Consider the following 18,310-nt stretch of genomic DNA (forward strand, 5'->3'; position numbering starts at 1 on the left):
CTATTCAGTGCCTGATTAAAAATCTTACAAATTCACTTTATGGTATATGTAGTTTTAACTACAGTTGCAATCAAAATTATTCAAGCTCCCTGACCAGCAATACATTCTGGTGATGTGAATTAAAACACATAAACTAAAACCTCAGTAAACAGTCAAAGTACGTTTTTAATACACATTTGAGTGATTTTGAGAACAAAGAGTTCAGTTTACCCAAATTTTAAAATAAAAAATAACTAATTCTCTCCACAAATGTCATGTCAGAAATATTCAGCCACCAAGGTCGGTCATTTATGGAGCATCCTTTATCCTTAATAACAACAAATAAATGTTTCAGGTAAGTGTTCTCAGGCTTCGGACACCTCTCTATTAGAATTTCTACACATTTCTCATGAGCAAAATCTTCCAGCTCATTGACATTCTTTGGTTTCTGTACTGCCACTACTTCCTTGAAATCCCAACAAAGGTTTGCAATGGGATTTTAATGATGGACTGAAAGGGCCATTTGAGGAAATTCCACGACCCATCCCTGAACCAGATTCAGGACAACTTGGATGTATCCTTGGTGTTATTGTCTTGCTGGAAAGTCCAGTGATCACCGAGCTTCAATTTACACACTGAAGGCATCACATTTTTCATGCCAAAATGGCCTGATACCTGAAAGAATCCATGGTGTCAGTTACATAGTCAGGACAGCTGTTTCCTGCAGCCGCAAAACACCCCCAGAACAGGACTGACCCACCTCCATGCTTGACTGTGGGATTGTGTCGTTCTTGTCATCACCTTGTCATCTTACTCCAGATGGACTGCTGACTCATGGGTCTAAAACTCATTTTCAGTTTAGTGTCATACGTCTATAAAACCTCCAGGACTCCACAGGTCTTTCCTAATTACTTCTTGAATATTCAAGTCAACATTTCCATTCGTGAAGTTTTGCTTTCTTCCACACCCCAAGAAGGTTCCTGTTGTACCATATTTAAAAAATGTAGGAATGGTGCTGCCAACTTTGTCTATTGGAAATTGAAGTGGAAATGTACTTTTAGTCATGACCTTTCTTGTGTAATGAATTAATCTCCTCTATTAGCTTTTGTGACAGCTTATATTTAATTGCATTTTTTGCATAGAAATACATTTTTGCTTACGATACTAAACATACATTTTAAAACTTAAGTGCCATTGGAGAGTAATGGCTTAATTTTCTTTTAAAACAATTACATGTGTAGCCTTAAATATTTAAGAAACAGCTACATGCAATAGGGGTTAAATAATTATGACATGGCTGTATTTTAAAAAAATCCTGCTATTTATAAATATTAGGTTATATATTCACACTATGACTTTGAATTAGTCACTCAACTGATATAGATGTAAAGTTAAAAAATTCTGGGTCATCAGAAAAGCTTACCTTTGTAAATCCTTACTATCTTGGTACCGGGCGGACTCAATTTATCAAGACATCGGCTGACTAGTTCCCATGTAAACAGCGAATGGCGGTAATGCACTGTTTTAGTTTGCGAGTAGCCGTTAAAAAGAAGAAAGTTACTAAAGTTCAGTTCAGTCAAACTCACATTTTTCCGGATAGCATCGAACAATCTGGATAGATGTTTATCTGTTATCCGTTTGGTGAAGTTGCTTACCTGCTATAATGCTTGGATATGTTTTCTGGTGGGGTTGTTGAAGCTTAAATTGCTTGTCATGCTTTTATGTATGAACAATACTCGTAAGTTAACCGATCGCGATGCATCTACGTTGTCGGGGGATGTAACTGTGACATGTTTACTAATATTTATGACTTCTGAAATGTATTGTTAACTGTTATATTGCATTTTTAAGCATATTATTTTCATGTTTAATAAAGTATATTTTATCCCCATCATTATTGAATCCTTGTTTTATGTTTTTAGTTACTCTGTTATTGTGTGCATTCATAGACATTTTAGTATTACGGTTACCATGCATTATCAACTGAGGCTGGACAATATAATAAAAAGTCTTCCATTGAACTCATATCAGCCATATCACAAGTATCACCTCTTAAATTGATAAGTGCAGAACAATATAAACATTAACAGTAGATAAAACACTTGAAAGATTATATTAAAATAGACTGGTAGTGATTGAGGTGATTGAGTCCCCTGTTCTTTATGTAAAAGCGCTTTGAGTGTAATGTCAGAAAAGCGCTGTAAGTGTAAAGTCATTCATTCAAAATATGTGAATACGAGTGTTGTTTATCTTCATCAAAGCAAGTAATATTTCCGTTTTAAATGTTTAATCGTATAACATTATATCAACATGAAAATAGCATGTTATGACTCCGGCTCTGAATATCTCTAGTCATGATCACACACAGGCGTTGTCCAGTTAAGTTCAAATCATGAGATTCATCCGCCAGAAGAGCAGTGCTGAAACACGAATCACATTTAGTGTTCTTCCGCAAATTACTTGTAATTTTAAGTTTCAACCACAGATGTCGCTAGAGAGCACAGAGTTACGTAGTGCAGCTTTAAAAATATATGTAGCATTTTTGCATCACTTTTTTTTTTTTAAAGTAAAATCAACTTATGGTCATTTTATGTCAGCACACCTAGAAGCCCTTGTTTTTTGTTTTGTTTTTTGGATTTTTCCACTTTTTCTCCCAATTTGGAATGCCCAATTCCCAATGTGCTTTTAAGTCCTCGTGGTCGTGTAGTGATTCGCCTCAGCCCGGGTGGCGGAGGACGAATCCCAGTTGCCTCTGCGTCTAAGACCGTCAACCTACGCATCTTATCATGTGGCTTGTTGAGCGCGTTGCCACGGAGACATAGTGCCTGTGGAGGCTTCACGCTATCCACCGTGGCAACCACACTCAACTTGCCACGCGCCCCACCGAGAATGAACCACATTATAGCGACCACGAGGAGTTAACCCTATGTGACTCTACCCTCCCTAGCAACCGGGCCAATGTGGCTAGCAAACTCCAGGGGTGGTAGCCAGCGTATTTTACCACTGAGCTATCCAGACCCCCCCTAGAAGCCCTTTGTTAGATATACACAAATGTATCAGTTTAACATTATTTACTTAAAAATTTATGTCACACAAATAAGATTTAGCAACTAATAACAAGTGGTTTCAAATTAACATTTATGTCACTGTTTTAAATTGACTTGGCTCTAAAGAAAATATTAACTCAGGTCAGTCATTAAACTTGATTCCTCACAGAACTGCACATACAGCTGTACTTCAGCTATGCACATTCACATCAAGGAAAAAAAAAATCACATGGTTTGAACGGGATCCAAGTTGACCACAAAAGGAACACTAATTACCCTTATGGTGACTTTCCTCAAAACAGCTATTTAGAGTAAAACAAGATCAATAATACTAAAAATTGCTAAAATCGCTATGAATTCTTTATAACAACTAATTAAATGCCCACACAAGTTCCTTTTGACCAATCAAACATGCAAAAATTATCCAAACGCAAGGTGTATTCCCCACAACCTTAGTTCTGTACTGGATTGTTTGAGTTAGTGGTACTTAAAATCTTAACTATGGATTTGTAAGCTCAAGAAGTTCAAGGAACTCACAATTATTAATTTACTTTTTACCTAAAAATTAACATTTTATGAAAATTAAGTAAAGCTAAAAATGTTATAAATATGTACATTCTGAGTATAAGCTATTTATTTTGATATGTTAAGGATGATGAGCCAGCAAATCAGTTTTTTTCCCAGTGTTGTTCATGTTAACATGAGTTAATGTATAATGAAATAACATGTCATAAACCAACAATGTGAACAGCATTTTTTACAACATTAAATAATCTTGGTAAATGTTCATTTCTACATATGCTATTACATTTTTAACATAGCTGCATTCATTAATATTAGTTAAGTTAATACAATATGCAATATAACATCAAAAACAATGAACAGAAGTATTTTGATAAATTAACTTTAACCAAGATTAATAAATGCTGTAAAAGTCATTATTTATTTTTCGTTTCATGATGCCTAATACATTAAAAGTAACAATTTACCATCAGGTTCCATTCGTTAACATTAGTTAATGCATTAGGTATCATAAACAAACAATGAACAATATATTTTTTACATCATTTATTAATCCTAGTTAATAAAAATACAATTGTTCTTTGTTAGTTCATGGTGTATTAACTAATATTAACAAAAACTACTTTTTGAAATTAACATTAACTAAGATTACTGGCTGATCAAATCACAGACACAGAACAACAATACCCGGACTCAGTTATTATTATTCTTGAGGATCTTAACAAAGCAAACCTCACACGTGAACTGCCCAAATACCAACAGCACAATACATGCCCCACCAGAGACAGGAACATACTGGATCATTGTTACACAACAATAAAGGATGCATATCGCTCTGTTCCTAGAGCAGCTTTGGGACTCTCTGATCGCTGTCTGGTTCATCTTCTTCCAACCTACAGGCAGAAATTAAAATCAACCAAGCCAGTAGTAAGGACAGTAAAGAGATGGACCAATGAAGCAGAGCGGGAACTACAAGCCTGCTTTGATTGCATGGATTGGAGTGTTTTTGAGGCTGCAGCCACAGACCTGGACGAGCTCACAGATACTGTTACATCATATATCAGTTTCTTTGAGGATATGTGCATTCCTACTAGGACTTATTTAAAGTTCAACAATGACAAACCATGGTTTACAGCAGAGCTCAGGCAGCTTTGTCAGGCCAAAGAGGATGCTTACAGGGGTGGGGATAAAGTATTGTACAATCAGGCGAGGAACACACTGAACAAGGAAATCAGAGTGGCTAAAAGAAGATACTCTGAGAAGCTGAAAAACAAATTTTCAGCTAACGACCCTGCATCAGTGTGGAATGGCATGAAACAACTCACAAATTACAGGACTCCTACCCCCAACCCTGAAGGGAACCAACAACTGGCTGGCGACCTGAATGTGTTCTACTGCAGATTTGAAAGGCCAAATCTCACACCCCACACCCACTATGACCTTCACTTCACACAAACACCAACACCTCCTGCAACCCCCTTCCTCCCCCTTCCTGTTACTCAACCTGCACTTAAGATCTGTGAAGATGATGTGAGCCACGGCTTTCGGAAACAAAAGACGAGGAAAGTTTCAGGCCCAGATGGTGTCTTACCAGCGTGTCTTCGATCTTGTGCTAACCAGCTGGCCCCCATCTTCACACAGATCTTCAACAGATCACTGGAGCAGTGTGAAGTCCCATGCTGCTTCAGACGCTCAATCATTATTCCTGTCCCAAAAAACCAAAAATTACAGGACTTAATGACTACAGACCTGTCACCCAGACGTCTGTGGTCATGAAATCATTTGAGAGACTGGTGTTGGCCCACCTGAAGAACATCACTGGACCCTTTCTAGATCCCCTTTAATTTGCTTATCGAGCAAACAGGTCTGTGGATGATGCAGTCAACATGGGATTACATCATATCCTGCAACATCTGGACAGACCAGGGACATATGCAAGGATCCATTTTGTGGACTTCAGTTCGGCTTTCAACACCATCATCCCAGCTATACTCCAGAATAAATTACACCAACTTTCTGTTCCCATGTCTATCTGTCAGTGGATTACCAGCTTTCTGACGGACAGGCAGCAGCTTGTGAGACAGGGGAAACTCACTTCTAGCACCTGTACAATCAGCACTGGTGCCCCCCAGGGATGTGTGCTCTTCCCACTACTCTTCTCCCTCTACACCAATAACTGCATCACCAAGGACCCCTCTGTCAAGCTCCTGAAGTTTGCAGACGACGCCACTGTCATCGGCCTCATCCAAGATAACGATGAGTCTGCATACAGAAGGGAGGTTGAACAGCTGGCTGTCTGGTGCAGTCAAAACAACCTTGAGCTGAACACGCTCAAAACGGTTGAGATGATAGTGGACTTTAGGAGAAACACCCCAACACTGACCCCCCTCACCATTCTAAACAGCACTGTGGTAGCAGTGGAGTCATTCAGGTTCCTGGGCACTACCATCTCACAGGACCTGAAGTAGGAGACCCACATTGACTCCATTGTGAAAAAGGCCCAGCAGAGGTTGTACTTCCTTCACCAGCTGAGGAAATTCAACCTGTCCACAGGTGCTGCTAATACAGTTTTACTCCGCAGTCACTGAGTCTGTCCTCTGCACTTCAATAACTGTCTGGTTTGGTTCAGCTACGAAATCAGACATTAGAAGACTACAAAGGACAGTTCAGACTGCCGAGAGGATTATTGGTTGCCCCCTGCCCCCCCTTCAAGAACTATACACTTCCAGAGTGAGGTAAAAGGCTGGAAAAATCACTCTGGACCCCCCTCACCCTGCCCACTACCTTTTTGAACTGTTGCCTTCTGGCTGACGCTTCAGAGCTCTGAGCACCAGAACCGTTAGGCACAGGAACAGTTTTTTCCCTCAGGCTATCCATCTCATGAACAGTTAAATTGCCCCATTGAGCAATAACTATGTGCAATACACAGTTTAGTCTTTTTTATATTTATCCAACACACCCAACCCACATCCAACCTCTTCTGCCATTTCATTCCTCTGAAAAAAAACAAAAAAATATTTGCACTGTACATAACAGATTTGTATTTGCACTGTACATAACAGATAACAGATTGTATTAGATTTGCACTACCTATGTGTATGTGTGTATGTATGTATGTATGTGTGTGTCTGTACGTATGTGTATAATTATTTTTTATTTTTTATTATTATCTATGTCTTGCTGCTGTTTTTGTATTGTTTTTGTATTGTTTTACACTGGAAGCTCCTGTCACCAAGACAAATTCCTTGTATGTGTAAGCACACTTGGCAATAAAGATGATTCTGATTCTGATTCTGAGTCTGATTAACTAAGAAATGCTGTAAAATTTTGTTCTTTGTTAGTTCATGTTAACTAATGGACTCTTATTGTAAAATGTCACCACATTAACTAATGTTAACATACAGAACCTCATTGTAAAGTGTTACCTATTTCCTTGTAAGTTTTACCCATTTTAATTATTTCTTTTTCCAGTGCAAAAATAAACAGTAGTTTAAATAGCTGTGTGAGGTACTTTGGTTTAAAATTGAGGAAACACAAAACAAATTTTATTTCATAACTTTCCAAGGAGTTTTCTCAACTTTTACTTTGTGTTTTAAATGTTTATTTTATTTTATTTCACTTTTTACATTTTATTATATTGTAAAAGGCACTTATGTGGGGTATGGTATAGAAAATCCTTTATTAATAATTGGCCAACATTTAAAAACGACCACTGATGCGTTGCAGCTAAAGAGCTGTCTTCAGGGTGTAAATTACAACAAACAAAATATTTATAGGGCAGAGTGTGTCATATGTCTGCCACATGTCCTTCATTCATTGGCTAATGACAATTTAAAACACCCAGGCTGAAGACAAGGAAGTATAGGCAAAAATCAATATAATATGTGTGATGCATGTGGCTAGAGTCTTTTCTATATTTATATTTTTGCTTATTGATATTATGCTTGAAATCAATTATAACCAGTTATGCAATCATAATCATATATTCACATCCATGTACTCAGGTTTATATTCATTCATATTATCACTGTACAACTATCATTATATTCATGCTCAATGTATTCCTTATATTCAACTTTGTGTTCAAGTGTCCATACATTCATGTTACCAGTATTCCTTATATGCTCAACCTGTATGTTAGAACATTACCTCATTCTCTTTGAATGCTCTTGTATATGGGTTTATGTTACCTTTTGACCTTATGAGGCATCATAGCTGAACAAGAGAGCATAGTTTATGGTTTTATTATTGTTTCAAGTAATGCACAGACTAGGTCTATTAACACAGGATGTGTCTAGGACACCTGTGTTCATATCTTGCTGTGATCAAGAAATTTACGAGCACTTTGCAAAGATAAGAATTATTGTGCAAAAGTGTTAGGATGGTTATTTATATCTTCAGCTTTAGTGTGTCAATAGGAAATATACATTTTAGACTCCCAAACATTACTTTTGCAAATATAATAGAACAGAAAAGAAGAACAGGGAACCCTGCAACAGATGGCATGACCCCAAAGAGCCCCCCACTGAACATCGAGTCAGTCTGGGATTACATGAAGAGACAGAAGCAATTGAGACAGCCTAAATGGATAGAAGATCTGTGGCGAATTCTCCAAGAAGCTTGGAACATCCTATCTGCCAACAACAAAGACAAACTGTGTCCAGGTGTACCTAGGAGAATTGGTGCTGTTTTAAAGGCAAAGGTGGTCACACCAAATATTGATTTAGCTTTTTTATGTTTACTGCACCTTGTATGACATTAATTAATATATACGAAAACTATTTATGGCATTATTTTTGAAGACATCCTCAATATGCAACATTTTTCACAAGTGCCTAAAACTTTTGCACAGTACTGTATGTATGAGCGGTTCTGTAGTTTACCTTTTCTACTCAACTGCAGTTTTCGCACTTCAATAGGTCATAACAATATGATCTGACACCTTGAACTACAGCTTAACATCGTGCAGAACTTTCTGTACCTAAAAAGGAAGTGCTTTCTGGCACAGGCTCAAGAGGGAATAAAGACCTTAATGAATATCTGGGTGTCAGACTAAAACCTCTGCTCTCTAGCTCTTCGCATCTGATCTCCAACTTTGAGGCGTGTACTTTAACTTTTTCTCATTTACTTACTGAGTTCATTAGACAAAGACAAGACTTTGTGTTGTTAGGTTTATTCCAGAACTTAGTCCTTGGATATTACCTTAGGATATAGTATTACTTAACATTTATAATCAAACATTTATTTTCTGTATTATCGCATTTATTCAGTATTCATTATTTCATTTTTATTCATTTATTAATCTTCACAAATTAAAGTTGTTATTCCTTCTTCAAATCATCTGATTTATTGAAGTCATTTCCATCTGCTGGATCTTGCTGCATCAATGTGTGTATATCTTTTTTCATTTTTGTGGTTCTTTCCTTATGTTTTTGTCTAAATACTCTCTGGATACATTAACTATTTGAATATTCATTTTGACTTTTGAGTATTCATGTTTGCAATGTGGCAGGCTATACCATGTCTGTCTGACTTTACTCTGATTTGATGACATGTGAGTGCCTAGGATTTGTTTTACTTTATATACGCTTAGCCCTTCTCCAAAGAACACCAGTGGAGGAAACAGACACACACCCTTGAAGAAACTTCCTGCTACCACTGTATTTGTTTTGTGTTTTATATTATATTGTATGTAAAACAGTCATACCATTGACGCACTTTGAAACTAAAAATTGAGAGAAAGAGACTGTGAGGAAGCGTGAGAGAGAAAGAGTGCCACGGGGAGAGGATTAGTTTAGAGAGTGTTAATAATGGGCTTCTTGACTCATTGATGTGAAGACAGTAATGACCCCCGCTGAGACCCTCTGTCCACTTAACTCAGCCCATCATTCTAACAATGCTTCTTATCTCAGTGTCTCACATTCATTATCATGCTAATGTCACTCACTGATCCGTTTTGTAACTTACCAGTGTCCTGATTGGTTGAATCTGACGTGGAGCTGCTTTCTGACTTCACCGTGTTATCTGTGGATATAAACAGTTATGTGTTATGCAACGAAACTGATACACACATTACATAATGTCCATTCACAGAAACACAATGTACTGGGTCCACGCTGTTATTTATGGCTGCAGTCGTATTGTTGTTCAAGTCATTAAATGTAAGTATGGATAGATGGACGGACGGACAGACAGAAATGTATACAACTATATAATCTGAATTTATATACGTACATATATCAATTCTTAATAGTTGTAAATCTGAATATATATATATATAGTTGAAGTCAGAAGTTTACATACATTTCAGCCAAATACATTTAAACTCAGCTTTTCACAATTCCTGACATTTAATCGTAGAAAACATTCCCTGTCTTAGGTCAGTTAGGATCACTGTTTTATTTTAAGAATGTGAAATGTCAGAATAATAGTAGAGAGAATGATTTATTTCAGCTTTTATTTCTTTCATCACATTCCCAGTGGGTCAGAAGTTTACATACACTTTGTTAGTATTTGGTAGCATTGCCTTTAAATTGTTTAACTTGGGTGAAATATTTTTGGTAGCCTTCTACAAGCTTCTCACAAAAAGTTTTCTGGAATTTTGGCCCATTCCTCCAAACAGAACTGGTGTAACGGAGTCAGGTTTGTAGGCCTCCTTGCTTGCACATGCTTTTTCAGTTCAGCCCACAAATGTTCTATCAGATTGAGGTCAGGGCTTTGTGATGGCCACTCCAATAACTTGACTTTGTTGTCCTTAAGCCATTTTGCCACAACTTTGGAGGTATGCTTGGGGTCATTGTCCATTTGGAAGACCCATTTGCAACCGAGCTTTAACTTCCTGGGTGATGTCTTGAGATCAGATTGCTTCAATATATCCACATACTTTTCCTTCCTCATGATGCTATCTATTTGGTGAAGTGCATGAGTCCCTTCTGCAGTCCCACAACAAGATGCTGCCACCCCCATGCTTCACAGTTGGGATGGTGCTCTTCAGCTTGCAAGCCTCACCCTTTTTCCTCCAAACATATTGATGGACATTATGGCCAATAAGTTCCATTTTTGTTTCATCATACCAGAGGAAATTTCTCCAAAAAGATGAACGTGGTACCTTCAGGTGTTTGAAAATTGCTCCCAAGGATGAACCAGACTTGTGGAGGTCCACAATGTTTTTTCTGATGTCTTGGCTGATTTCTTTTGATTTTCCCGTGATGTCAAGCAAAGAGGCACTGAGTTTGATAGTAGGCCTTAAAATACATCCACAAGCACACCTCCAATTCAGTACACCTCCTATCAGAAGCTAAATGGCCAAAGGCTTGACATCATTTTCTGGAATTTTCCAAGCTGTTTAAAGGCACAGTTAACTTAGTGTATGTAAACTTCTGACCCACTGGAATTGTGATATAGTCAATTAAAAGTGAAACAATCTGTCTGTAAAAAAATTGTTGGAAAAATTATTCATGTCATGCACAAAGTAGGTGTCCTAAACGACTTGCCAAAATTATAGTTTGCTAATATTAAATCTGTGGAGTGGTTAAAAAATTTGTTTTAATGATTTCAACCTAAGTGTATGTAAACTTCTATACATTGCTGTGGAAAATTATTTGCCCCCATCTGATTTCTTCTGTTTTTGTGTATTTTTCATACTAATTTGTTTTAGATCTTCATATATATATATACAATTGTGTTCAAGAAAAACATGAGTGAGCAGGCAAAACACATTTCTTTTATTTCTTATGGGATTCATATTCAGCTGTAGGTTATAACAGAATGGCACAATCATAAAACAAAACATGGCAACAAAGAAAAAAATTAAATGACCCCTGTTCAAAAGTCTGCATACCCTTAGTTCTTAATACTGTGTATTGCCCCCTTTACCATCAATGACAGAATGCATTTTTTTTCTAATAGTTGTCTATGAGGCCCCAAATTCTCGCCCATTCGTCTTGGCAAAATGCCTCCAGGTCATGCAAAGTCTTTGGTCGTCTTGCATGAACCGCACGTTTGAGATCTCCCCAGAGTGGCTTGATGATATTAAGGTCAGGAGACTGTGATGGCCACTCCAGAACCTTCAACTTTTTCTGCTGTAAGCACTGGAGGGTCAACTTGGCCTTGTGCTTAGGGTCACTGTCATGCTGGAAAGTCCAAGAGCGTCCCATGCAAATTGTCTGCCAGTATTTTCTGATAACATGCTGCATTCATCTTGCCATCAATTTTCACAAGATTCCCCGTGCCTTTAGAGCTCACACACCCCCAAAACATCAGTGAGCCACCACCATGCTTCACAGTGGAGATGGTATTCTTTTCACTATAGGCCTATATATATATATATATATTTTTTTTTTTATTGAAGCAAAAAAGTTATCCAACTCCTATATCACCCATGTGAAAAACTAACTGCCCCTTTAAACTTAATAGCTGGTTGTGCCACCTTTAGCAGCAACAACTGCAACCAAATGCTTCCAATAACTAGAGACCAGTCTTTCACAACACTGTGGTGGAGTTTTGGCCCACTCTGTAGAACTGCTTTAGTTCAGCCACACTGGAGAGTTTTCGAGCATGAACTGCCACAGCATCTCAATTGGGTTCAAGTCAGGACTTTGACTAGGCCTCTCCAAAGCTTTAATTTAGCTTCTTTTAAGCCATTCAGAGGTGCACTTACTCCTACACTTTGGATCTTTGTCTTGCTGCATATTCCAGTAGTGCTTGAGATTCAACTCACAGACTGATGACCAGATGCTCTCCTTCAGGATTTTCTGGTAGAGAGCAGAATTCATGTTTCCCTCAATTATTGCAAGTCACCCTGGCCCTGAAGCAGTAAAGCATCCCCACACCATCACACCACCACCACCATGCTTGACCGTAGGTATGATGTTCTTTTTATGAAATTCTGTGTTTGATTTATGCCAGATGTAACAGGAACCCAGTCTTCCAAACAGTTCCACTTTCGACTCATCAGTCCACAGAACATTCTCCCAAAAGGTTCATGACAAAATTCAGACAAGCCTTAATGTATTTCTGGGTTAGCAGTGGTTTTCGTCTCGCCACACTTCCATGGATGGCATTTTTGACCAGTGTCTTTCTGATAATGGAGTCATAAAGACCTTTATTGATGCGAGAGAAGCCTGCAGTTCCTTGGATGTTGTCCTTGGCTTTTATGTGACTTCCTGGATGAGTCGGCGCTGTGGTCTTGGAGTAATTTTGGAAGGTTAGCCACTTCTGGGAAGAATCACTACTGTGCCAAGTTTTCTCCATTTGGAGATAATGGCTCTCACTGTGGTTCTTTGGAGTCCCAGAGCTTTTGAAATAGCTTTGTAACCCTTCCCAGACTGATGTATTTCAGTCACCTTTTCCCTCATCATTTCTGGAATTTCTTTCGACCTTGGCATAGTGTGCTACTGGGTGAGACCTTTAAGCCAACTTCATGCTGCTGAAAAAGTTCTATTTAGGTGTTGATTTGATTGAACAGGGCTGGCAGTAATCAGGCCTGGGTGTGTCTAGTCCAGCTGAACCCCATTATGAATGCAGTTTCATAGATTTGGGGATTTAGTAACTAAAGTAAATCCTTAGCATATATTTTTTCACACAGGCCCAGTTGGAATTGGATAACTTTTTTGCTTCAATAAATAACATTATCATTTAAAAACTGTATTTTGTGTTTACTCTGATTGCCTTTGTTTTATGTTAGATTTTGTTTGAACTTCTGAAACAATTTAGTATGAGATATACAGTTGTGCTCTAAAGTTGGCATACCCTGGCAGAAATTGTGAAATTTTGGCACTGATTTTGAAAATATGACTGATTGTGCAAAATAATGACTGATTGTCTTTTATTTAAGGATAGTGATCATATGAAGCCATTTATTATCACATAGTTGTTTGGCACCTTTTTAAATCATAATGATAACAGAAATCACCCAAATGGCCCTGATCAAAAGTTTACACACCCTTGAATGTTTGGCCTTGTTACAGACACACACAGGTTTAAATGGCAATTAAAGGTTAATTTCCCACACCTGTGGCTTTTTAAATTGCAATTAGTGTCTGTGTATAAATAGTCAATGAGTTTGTTAGCTCTCACGTGGATGTACTGAGCAGGCTAGATACTGAGCCATGGGGAGCAGAAAAGAACTGTCAAAAGACCTGCGTAACAAGGTAATGGAACTTTATAAAGATGGAAAAGGATATAAAAAGATATCCAAAGCCTTGAAAATGCCAGTCAGTACTGTTCAATCACTTGTAAAGAAGTGGAAAATTCGGGGATCTCTTGATACCAAGGTCAGGTAGACCAAGAAAGATTTCAGCCACAACTGCCAGAAGAATTGTTCGGGATACAAAGAAAAACCCACAGGTAACCTCAGGAGAAATACAGACTGCTCTGGAAAAAGACGGTGTGGCTGTTTCAAGGAGCACAATAAGACAATACTTGAACAAAAAAAGAGCTGCATGGTCGAGTTGCCAGAAAGAAGCCTTTACTGCGCTAATGCCACAAAAAAGCCTGGTTACAATATGCCCGACAACACCTTGACACGCCTCACAGCTTCTGGCACACTGTAATTTGGAGTGACGAGACCAAAATAGAGCTTTATGGTCACAACCATTAGCGCTGTGTTTGGAGAGGGGTCAACAAGGCCTATAGTGAAAAGGATACCATCCCCACTGTGAAGCATGGTGGTGGCTCACTGATGTTTTGGGGTGTGTGAGCTCTAAAGGCATGGGGAATCTTGTGAAAATTGATGGCAAGATGAATGCAGCATGTTATCAGAAAATACTGGCAGACAATTTGCATTCTTCGGCACGAAAGCTGCGCATGGGATGCTCTTGGACTTTCCAGCACGACAATGACCCTAGCACAAGGCCAAGCTGACCCTCCAGTGGTTACAGCAGAAAAAGGTGAAGGTTCTGGAGTGGCCATCACAGTCTCCTGACCTTAATATCATCGAGCCACTCTGGGGAGATCTCAAACGTGCGGTTCATGCAAGACGACCAAAGACTTTGCATGACCTGGAGGCATTTTATAACCTGCAAGAATTTGGGGCCTCATAGACAACTATTACAAAAGACTGCATGCTGTCATTGATGCTAAAGGGGGCAATACACAGTATTAAGAACTAAGGGTATGCAGACTTTTGAACAGGGGTCATTTCATTTTTTTCTCTGTTGCCATGTTTTGTTTTATGATTGTGCCATTCTGTCATAACCTACAGCTGTATATGAATCCCATAAGAAATAAAAGAAATGTGTTTTGCCTGCTCACTCATGTTTTCTTTAAAAATGGTACATATATTACCAATTCTCCAAGGGTATGCAAACTTTTGAGCAAAACTGTACACAAAAACAGAAGAAATCAGGATGAGGGCAAATACTTTTCCACAGCACTGTACATATATATATATATATATATATATATATATATATATATATATATATATATATTGGTGGCCAAAAGTTTGGAATAATGTACAGATTTTGCTGTTTCGGAAGGAAATTGGTACTTTAATTCACCAAAGTGGCATTCAGCTGATCACAAAGTATAGTCAGGACATTACTGATGTAAAAAACAGCACCATCACTATTAAAAAAAAAGTCATTTTTGATCCAATCTAGACAGGCCCCATTTCCAGCAGCCATCACTCCAACACCTTATCCTTGAGTAATCATGCTAAATTGCTAATTTGGTACTAGAAAATCACTTGCCATTATATCAAACACAGTTGAAAGCTATTTGGTTCATTAAATGAAGATTAACATTGTCTTTGTGTTTGTTTTTGAGTTGCCACAATATGCAATAGACTGGCATGTCTTAAGGTCAATATTAGGTCAAAAATGGCAAAAAAGAAACAGCTTTCTCTAGAAACTCATCAGTCAATCATTGTTTTGAGGAATGAAGGCTATACAATGATTGAAATTGCCAAAAAACTGAAGATTTCATACAAAGGTGTACACTACAGTCTTCAAAGACAAAGAACAACTGACTCTAACAAGGACAGAAAGAGATGTGGAAGGTCCAGATGTACAACTAAACAAGAGGATAAGTACATCAGAGTCTCTAGTTTGAGAAATAGACGCCTCACATGTCCTCAGCTGACAGCTTCATTGAATTCTACCCGCTCAACACCAGTTTCATGTACAACAGTAAAGAGAAGACTCAGGGGTGCAGGTCTTATGGGAAGAATTGCAAAGATAAAGCCACTTTTGAAACAGAAAAACAAAAAGAAAAGGTTAGAGTGGGCAAAGAAACATAGACATTGGGCAACAGATAATTGGAAAAGAGTGTTATGGATCTTAACCCCATTGAGCTTTTGTGGGATCAGCTAGACTGTAAGGTGCGTGAGAAGTGCCCAACAAGACAGCCACATCTATGGCAAGTGCTACAGGAAGTGTGGGGTGAAATGTCACCTGAGTATCTGAACAAACTGACAGCTGGAATGCCAAGGATCTGCAAAGCTGTCATTGCTGCACATGGAGGATTTTTTGATGAGAAATCTTTGAAGTAGTTTAAGAAGTTCTGAACATTTTTTTTTCAAATTGTAATAGTAATTTTTCACAATATTAATGTCCTGACTACATTGTGATCAGTTGAATGCCACTTTGGGGAATAAAAGTACCAATTTCTTTCCATAAAAGCAAAATCTGTACATTATTTCAAACTTTTGGATGGCAGTTATGAATGTAACACACACACACACACACACACTACCGGTCAAAAGTTTTGAAACACTTACTTATTCTTTATTATAAATTTCTTCACATTTTAGAATAATAGTAAAGTCATTAAAACTATGGAATAACATAAATGAAACTATGGGAATTATGTTGTGACTAAACAAAATCCAAAATAAATCAAAACTGTGTTATATTTGAGCATCTTCAAAGTAGTTTCCCTTTGTCTAGAATTTGCAGACATGTACTCTTGACATTTTCTCAACCAACTTCTTGAACAGTAAACAGTATTGAAGGAGTTCCCATCTATGTTGGGCACTTACTGGCTGCTTTTCTTTACTATTTGGTCCAAGTCATCAATTTCAAAAACTTATTTTTTATTTGTATTAAATTTTAGTTTTATAATGAAATAAATTAATATGGTGGCACAATTATATTTTTGTCTACAAAACTAATTTCAAACATGTAAGCATACGCCTTCAGATCAAAAGATTTTTAAGATCATTAGAAACATTTCAGTCAAGTGTTTCAAAACTTTTGACCGGTAGTGTGTGTGTGTATATATATATATATATATATATATATATATATATATATATATATATATATATATATATATGTATATACATATGTGTGTGTGTGTGTGTGTGTGTGTTACATTCATAACTGTATATTCAGACTTAAAACTATTTATGTATATTTACAACAATATATTATGATTTATAACTACATATTCCAGATTTCTAAATCTAAATATATACAGTATATATATATATATATATATATATATATATATATATATATATATATATATATATATATTCTGAATTCCAATTGTATTTGGATTTGCAACTATATATTTGAATTTATATATTTATTTCCTGTTTGGTACATACATACAGTATAGTGTGTTTATATACATATATGGATTTTTTTTTTTTTTTTTTGGTCACATCCCAGGATGTATATAGTTCTTCAGATAAAAATAAATAAATTGTGGTATGCAAAAGAATACAAGGAAAATCAGGAATACAGCTGCTATATTAGACATGTGAATTTGGAAAATTGTGGAAATATTTAATAATACTGTTTAACATATTGCATTTATTATTTGAAGAGATTTCACTTGTGTTTGAACAGACACAAATGCAAAAAGTTTTCAGTTGTGTAAAGTCAATAATATGTCTTCATTTAGATTAGCTACATAAACTTATGTGTGCTTATTTTCACTGAGCCAGTGTCATAATTTTATTAATAATAGAAGGAAACAGGCCAGTTACTCAGCACTTCCTGTCGCACAACAAACACGTCTCACGTGTCTCATCTAAGGTGGACTGTTTGTGCACACGTACTGTATACAGGGTGTTTGATAACTTTCTCTTCAAAATTTATGCCACAAACATGCAAACACATTCAATTGTTCCCATGTTTGAGCCAGATCCCCATTCTGCATGAGTCTAAACCAGTCTGATCCATTGTAAATGTCCTGTCTCTCACACGGTTATCATACTTCAGTTCGATCTATGTTAACCTTGCACAGCATAAACTCTGTTAGCTCAGCGTAGTTCAGTCTGACCTTTATCAGTTCAGCTCAGTCTAATCTCTAATCAACAGGTCAGTTTGATCTTTGTTAGCACAGCTTTGCCCACTCATGCATAAAGTTGCCCCCAAAAGTAGGCTATTTGGATACTTGAGCAACACTTAAAAATGGATGTATGCCATTGCACTTGCATTTGCAAACAAATAATACTAGAACTTTTCTCAGAACAAACTTCAATTTTTGCAATGGCTTTTAACCAGGTGTTGCAGTTCCCCTCAAGTTTATACAGGTGTCCTAGCAGAGTAACCACATGTGTAGTTTAGATCATTACGGACATGTTATACTAACATTGGACAACCACAAAGTGTCCAAATACTTCTTGTCTACATTTTGACTAATATTTAACAAACTTCTTTTTGTGAGACGTTATGTGTTATCTGTCTTTAAACCAGATGCCATTTGGTATGACATTTTGTTATATATTGAAATGACATTCAGATATTTTTAAGTGTGACATAAGTATCCAAATACACTTGGGGCCATTGTATGAACAAATTTTAAAC

The 18,310-nt window shown here is 37.1% G+C and overlaps 1 protein-coding gene across 1 annotated transcript in view; it reads right to left on the reverse strand.

Annotated features, from left to right (window-relative positions):
- LOC127424429 (coiled-coil domain-containing protein 120-like) overlaps nt 1-18,310 on the reverse strand; it is a 53,495-nt gene that overhangs the window by 10,384 nt on the left and 24,801 nt on the right. Inside the window, exon 10 of the mRNA XM_051669647.1 lies at nt 9,516-9,572. Coding sequence (XP_051525607.1) covers nt 9,516-9,572 — 57 coding nt within the window. The remainder of the gene's footprint in view (nt 1-9,515; nt 9,573-18,310) is intronic.

Source organism: Myxocyprinus asiaticus, chromosome 33 (assembly GCF_019703515.2).
Source record: "Myxocyprinus asiaticus isolate MX2 ecotype Aquarium Trade chromosome 33, UBuf_Myxa_2, whole genome shotgun sequence".
Taxonomy (NCBI): Eukaryota; Metazoa; Chordata; class Actinopteri; order Cypriniformes; family Catostomidae; genus Myxocyprinus; species Myxocyprinus asiaticus.